We start from the raw sequence: 6,613 nt of genomic DNA, 5'->3' as shown, positions 1-6,613 counted from the left end.
GGAGAAGGAGAAGGAGAAGGAGAAGGAGAAGGAGAAGGAGAAGGAGAAGGAGAAGGAGAAGGAGAAGGAGAAGGAGAAGGAGAAGAAAGATAAAAATATTTATTCCATTAAGAGAGTCCCTAGAGAAAGCATGAACTGGCTTTGACCTGCTTCTGGTAGATCTGGAAGTACAAAGACCAACACTGAGAGAAAAAGGATTGAGTCCCAAGAGATTCGCGCATCTTTCGGGATTTCGTTGTGGTCAGAGACGATCTTGGTGTACAGCAGTGATTCAGAGGCTGGATGTAGCACATTTGTTGGGTCTGAGAAGAGCAGCGCACTGCAAGGTCAGGGTCGCGGGAGACTTAGCGAGCAAGAAGCGCGCCTGCGCCTGCGCGGGTCAGGGCGGGGGAGAGACGTGGTGGACTCAGGACACAAAACAGTGCAGCGACGTGTTTCTAACATGTAGCGGACTCTGGGAAGACAAAACGTGTTTGAGAAGAAAAAAAACTCGTAAAAAGACTAGAACTGCAAAAACTAAATTCTTGGTATAACTTAGGCTCTATTATAAAAGTCTTACCTTGGACCGGGTGCGGGGGGTGGGGGGGATGCTCACCAGAGTGGAGAAGTCCCCTTAGGCCTTGAGGGGTGGAGGGGTATCTAACATTTTAGGGGAAGGGAACAGGAGGGGGGGAGTCAAAGGTTATGCACAGTTAACATGTTGACTCACCGTTTGGCTCTTCCATGGCCTGTGAAATCACGCAAGGTGTTGGGAAGTTTACCAAGTAGGGGATGGAGCGCTCCTTTACTGCCGCCCATAAAAGGTGGCAGAGATAACACAATCTCTGCAAGTTGCTGTGCTGTCATGGTAGATAAACTTGTCTGCTATTTAAGCTTTAGTTGAATCCTCCTATTTAACTGGATATCGAAAGGGCAGTGGTTTGGTTTGTGTTAATCACATCCTAGTCGCTGAGTAGGCATGGGAGGGAGGACTGACTCTCCCTTCTTGATAGGAGATTGAATACAGCCTAAAGGGACAAGGGCCAGAGTAGGTCTGACTTAGTAAGCTTGGCTCCAGCTATAAATGAAGGGGGAGGGAAGGGAATGTGGCATGGCCCTCAGGAGGGAGGACTTCACAACTGCCATCAGCAGGTGTACGTGCCACAGGCTTCAAGTGTAGTAGAGTGGTAGGGGGACAAGCCTGGCCTTTCCAGCCTCTTAGATGAGCCATAGAGTAGCCAGTGATGGCGAACCTTTCAGAGCTTTCAATGAAACAAACAGCCTGCTGGGGCATGTGTGCTGTAGGTTCATTACCACTAGACTGGGCCAAGACACAGCTACTGTGACGGGCCAGAGGACTTCCTGGGGCCTGGAGCCTGTGGCCTGGTTGGAAGGAGAGGGGGCTTGCCCTGGGAAGTGTTTGGGCTGCTCTTGGCAGTCCCAGCCCTGTTCAGGTTAGAGTCTGGCAGAAGTCACTGTTGAAGTAAGTCTTGTGTACTGTGCCTTGTTGGATTTGTTCTGTGTCTCACAGCTAAGGTACTCAAGGTCTTGCTTTGCCCAGGATAGTTCAGATTTTAGTACTGAAGGTTTTGTGCCATAAGGACCCTCACCTGTGGACAAAACTCCGCCCTGCCCGCAATATTCTTTGGAGACATATAAAACCCTTTGGGAGCCTTTCAAGGGTTAATGTGGTCATTAACAGTCTGAAGTAGGAGAGAATGTATGTACTTACTCACTGCTCTATTTCTACTAAGTGGAACTGTCATGGTGTGTGACTGCCCATGTATGTGCACGTGCCTGCATGCCTGTGTGAATATACATGCGTGTGTGAACACAAACATGCATGTGCCTCTGCTTTTATTCTGGAAAATTCACATGTTACCTGGATTCTCTATCTCAAGGAAATCCCACAGGTGACCCTGTAAACACGAAGCCTTCCTCCTTTGGAAAGGAGTAAGGAGGGGATGTATGTATTGTGTTTAATGCTCTCAAGCTTACTGGTAACAGGCTGACCAAAATTTATAGGAAGAAATGAGGGCTAGTGGTGCATTTCATCCTACAATAGAAACTCACACAGTAGTAATTTTTTATTTCATACATATTTAATCATGGTTTTTTTTTTTTTTCTTGGTCTTTTTGAGATGGAGTCTTGCTATGCAGTTCAGGCTGACCTTGAGCTTGCTTTGTAGCCCAGGCTGGCTTTGAACTTGCAGCAATTCTTCTGCCTCAGCCTCCCAAGTGCTGGAATTACAGTCATGCACCACACAAAGCCTTAAGAGGAAGATGTCTAATTCAGAGCTTAACCTATATAGTCACCAAAGAAGATGAGCAACAATTAACTTGAAGTTTCTTTTCTGGCTCTAGGAATTTGAAGCTTATGTTAATGCTTCTGGAGAACATGGAATTGTGGTTTTCTCTTTGGGATCCATGGTCTCAGAGATTCCAGAGAAGAAAGCTATGGCCATTGCTGAGGGTTTGGGCAAAATACCTCAAACGGTGAGAAAACTCTACACGGCTCATTCATATCTGTCTTCATAGGAATTATGACCCTGACTTTCTGTATCCAAATGAATCCTCTTAAATTCCTCTTGGAACTTTGCATTGGGTATTCCCTGCCACTTCTCAGCTACTAATCTAAAGTTGTTTCCCCTTTTTAAGTTTAACTCTCAGCTACTATTTAACCATGGCCCACTTCACCCTGAAGTCTCACTTTATCTGAGAAACCCTAAAGTGTGAGGGAGAATCTAGTTAAAAATAACAAACATGATATTGGTTCCTCCTATATTTAATGAGAATGTCTCCAAAACCTGTTCATTGGGACACTGGATTTATTTCACATTTTTGCTTGTATAGTTCTGCATCCAGTTGCTTTATTAACTAAACTTTCCCTGGAAGCACAGAAAAGTGAAAAAATTCTAAGACCACAGCTTGGTGGCTTTACATATTCACATAGCAAGCACACCCCGGTCACTAAACCTCTGGGGCAAGATGCAGAATACTGCGAGCCCAAAAGGCCATCTTAATTCCTAACCCACCTGCTCTGGCAGGTTCATTTGGAGAACTCATCATTCTAGCTGCTGTAGATTAAAAAAAAAAAAATCACATCGTGGTCTTTTGTTAAACTGTTCTTTTTGTTCTTGCAAGGTCCTGTGGCGCTACACTGGAACTCCGCCATCAAATCTTGCAAAGAATACAATACTTGTCAAGTGGTTACCCCAAAATGATCTGCTTGGTATGTTGGGAGAATGTGATGGGTAGGTCAAACCAGGTTAAATAAAGAAATGGCTTAGAAAAAAAAAAAAGAAATCAAACAATAAAAGAAATGGCTTAGGGATAGCTAATCTAAAGGATCATTTAGCTTGACAATGCCCTGACCAGCTTGTCCGCACCATGGCCAGCTTGTCCCACATGGCTTTTTATCTGTGAGGTCTGCTTTTCCCTGCACACTTCTACAAGGGCCTTGTGGGGATAACACTGAGCTTGGCTAGAAGATTCTGCCACTTGACCGCCTGCATCCCTCCCTGTTTTGCTTCTCAGGTCACCCGAAGACTCGGGCATTTATCACCCATGCTGGCTCCCACGGCATTTATGAAGGGATCTGCAACGGTGTCCCCATGGTCATGATGCCCTTGTTTGGAGATCAGATGGACAACGCAAAGCGCATGGAGACACGGGGAGCTGGTGTGAACCTGAACGTCCTTGAAATGACTGCCGATGACTTAGAAGACGCTCTAAAAAAAGTCATCTATGACAAAAGGTAAGAGAAAAGCAAAAGAAGACTGCTACCTGCATTTCCCCTTCCCCGCCCTTCCGTCTCCTCTCCCTTCCCTCCTCCTCTTTCTTAATAAAGAACATTTATTAAGTCTATGTGTTTTCTGCACATTATAGAAACACATTGCCCTACCAAGTTTAGAAAATCTGGTAGCCTTCCTAGCGGGGAGCAAGCACCAAGGGAGGATTGTCCACTGCTCTGTGTGTCCCAGGCATTGACATAACTCTCTTGGTCCTCAGCTACAAGGAGAACATCATGCGCCTCTCCAGCCTACACAAGGACCGTCCCATAGAGCCGCTGGACCTGGCGGTGTTCTGGGTGGAGTTCGTGATGAGGCACAAGGGGGCGCCACACCTGCGCCCTGCAGCCCATGACCTCACTTGGTACCAGTACCACTCCTTGGATGTAATTGGCTTCCTCCTGGCCATAGTACTGTTTGTGGCCTTCGTCGCCTTTAAGTGTTGTGCCTACGGCTTCCGGAAATGCTTTGGGAAAAAGGGGAGAGGGAAGAAAGCCCACAAATCCAAGACACACTGAGAAGTGGGTGGGGGAAAAGGAAAAAGTTTGTTCAATTCTCTAATCAAATGCAAACTTGAAAGCAGAGTCAGTGTTAAATTCTTTTCATTCTCAATAAAGAAATCCTTTGTGAAAAGTTAGACATCCTTGAAGTATTTTTAAAAAATAAAAATAATCTAATCCCTGGTCACTCCTGGAGGCAAGGGAATTTGAATATGGATTCTGACTCGCCAGTGTCTTGAGTCCATGCTACCCTTGTTTGTCAAATGACATAAAAAGAGCGATGGCACCCTGCACTGTTTTTTGACTCAGGAAAGTCGCCTGTTTGGGCATGCAGGATTCAGAGGTGCTCCCGAGATTCTCCTCGCTTCAGTGATGGCTTTAAGGTCATTGATTTTTTGTAGTGCCTAGCAGTGATGGTTGGTCTCCCTTGCGATCATGCTTCGTAGGTGTTGCTCTGTGTGTTTGGAGGGAAAACTTCGTACCTTTAGCATGTACGTGATGCGAACGAATGGGCTGGAGTCCTTGAAAACAACATGATTTCCAACTTTGGGGGAAAAATTAATGGATGATGTATTTGAGATGATAGTAATCGCTTGTGTCAAATGGATTGGAGTTTGATAAAAACTGAAGTATAATGCTGGGGTAGTATTTTTTTCTGCTGTTTCCCAGAAGTAAAATTTTACTAATAAATTCACATAAATTATATTTCCAAGGTGTTTTTCTCTTGATTGGTGTTGCATTTATTTACATATTCTTACATTGCATTTTCTGATTATGAAAGTAAAACATTACAGGAAATTTGAAAAGTCATGCACATATAGTACATGTGTGCACACATACACACACACACACACACACAGAAAGAAGTCACCAGTAATCACACTGCCCAGAAATAGCTACTGTTACTAGTAGACTTTGCATTTTGACTGTTACCCCAAAGCACATGTGCTGAGCTCTCGGTCCCCAGCCCATAGGACCAGTGGGAGGTGGTGGAACCCTTAGGTGATGGGGCCTACTGGGAAGAAGTTAAGTCACCAGGGTGTGCCCTTGGAGGGCACATTGGGACACTAGCCCCTTCCTTTCTCTCTGCTTCCCAGCTACCATGAAGTTATCAGCTTCTATTGCACTGTGTTCCTACTACCATGTGCTGCCTCCCCACAGGCCCAAAAATAACAGGGCCAAATGGTTATGGACTAAATCCTTTGATTTCTGTCAGGTATTTGTCATACTTAGGGAAATCTTATGAACACAGCTACTACTTTGAAAAGTACATTTACTTATAAATACTGTAGGTGTAGTGTGTGATGTGAGGTGTGTGTGTCTGTAGGGTGGGGGGTTGTACACCTGTAATCTCAGCTCTATGAGAGGCTGAGGCAGGAGGACTGCAAGTTTGAGTCCAGCCTGGCAAACTTAGTGATTTAGTGAGACTGTCTCAAAATAAAAAATAAAAAATAAAAAATGTTAGAGATGTAGGTCAGTGGGAAGGCCCCTGATTCAATCCCCAGTAATACACACACACACACACACACACACACACACACACACACACACTGCATTACTATAGCAAAATACTTTAGGCAACTAACTTGTAAAGAGAAAAGGTTTATTTACTTCACAATTTTAGAGATTCAAAGCATGGTGCCTGTATTTGCTCAGTTCTTTTAAGGTAGCAACAAGTGGCCCCTCATGACAGGAGACTATAGGAGCAAACAAGGGATTATCTTGACTTGTATCATTGGAAGGGGTCCTCATTTTCTGATTTAAAGCATCTGTGTCCTTTTTATTGACATTCACCTCTATAGCAACACATATATCTTGGCCATACCCTTACATGTTTCTTTATTCCTTTCCTGACCAGGCTTTGAATTTTAAATCTCTGTGTCCTGCTCCCTTGCTCCTGATTCTCATGGTAAATGTGGATAAAGGCAGACAGTGACATCTGTTCCATAGTTGGAAGGATTTGCTATTTTGAGATTTTCTCCACCAGATAAATTAGCCTATCACCATTAAGGTCAGCTTTCCACAGAGTCAAGGAATGGGGCCAAATTCTTTGCCACGGTGTGAAAAGGTGGTCCTTTCTCCAGTTCACCAATGGTGTCCTCACTTCCATCTGAAACATCTACATAACTGTGAGGAACCACTCAGACTGCTTCAAAGCTCAGGGGGGGATCTAAGGACCCCTGAGGATGCGACCCTGCTTGTCTAGTGCAGGTGCACAGTGGGAAACAGTTATGTAACCATGACTTAACACAAGTAAACACACATGCGCTGGTTATGGCGCTATGTAAGAATGTAAAGATGGTATAACACCTGTTTAAGAATTATACATTAAAGACACAGGTG

The 6,613-nt window shown here is 44.6% G+C and overlaps 1 protein-coding gene across 8 annotated transcripts in view; it reads left to right on the top strand.

Moving 5' to 3' along the window:
• The window catches only part of LOC102006309 (UDP-glucuronosyltransferase 1-8), a 161,266-nt gene extending 156,291 nt beyond the window's left edge, over window positions 1-4,975 (top strand). For all 8 annotated transcript variants that reach the window (XM_005395341.2, XM_013519894.1, XM_005395340.2 and 5 more), the window contains 4 exons: window positions 2,344-2,475; window positions 3,124-3,211; window positions 3,517-3,736; window positions 3,991-4,975. In XM_005395341.2, coding sequence (XP_005395398.1) covers window positions 2,344-2,475; window positions 3,124-3,211; window positions 3,517-3,736; window positions 3,991-4,288 — 738 coding nt within the window. In that variant the 3' untranslated portion in view covers window positions 4,289-4,975. The remainder of the gene's footprint in view (window positions 1-2,343; window positions 2,476-3,123; window positions 3,212-3,516; window positions 3,737-3,990) is intronic.
• Window positions 4,976-6,613: the final 1,638 nt, after the last annotated feature.

This window comes from Chinchilla lanigera, unplaced genomic scaffold (assembly GCF_000276665.1).
Source record: "Chinchilla lanigera isolate Chin_1 unplaced genomic scaffold, ChiLan1.0 scaffold00052, whole genome shotgun sequence".
In the NCBI taxonomy this organism is placed as follows: domain Eukaryota; kingdom Metazoa; phylum Chordata; class Mammalia; order Rodentia; family Chinchillidae; genus Chinchilla; species Chinchilla lanigera.
Note: the sequence above shows the minus strand (reverse complement) of the source record. Positions and strands in the feature narration are given on the sequence as shown.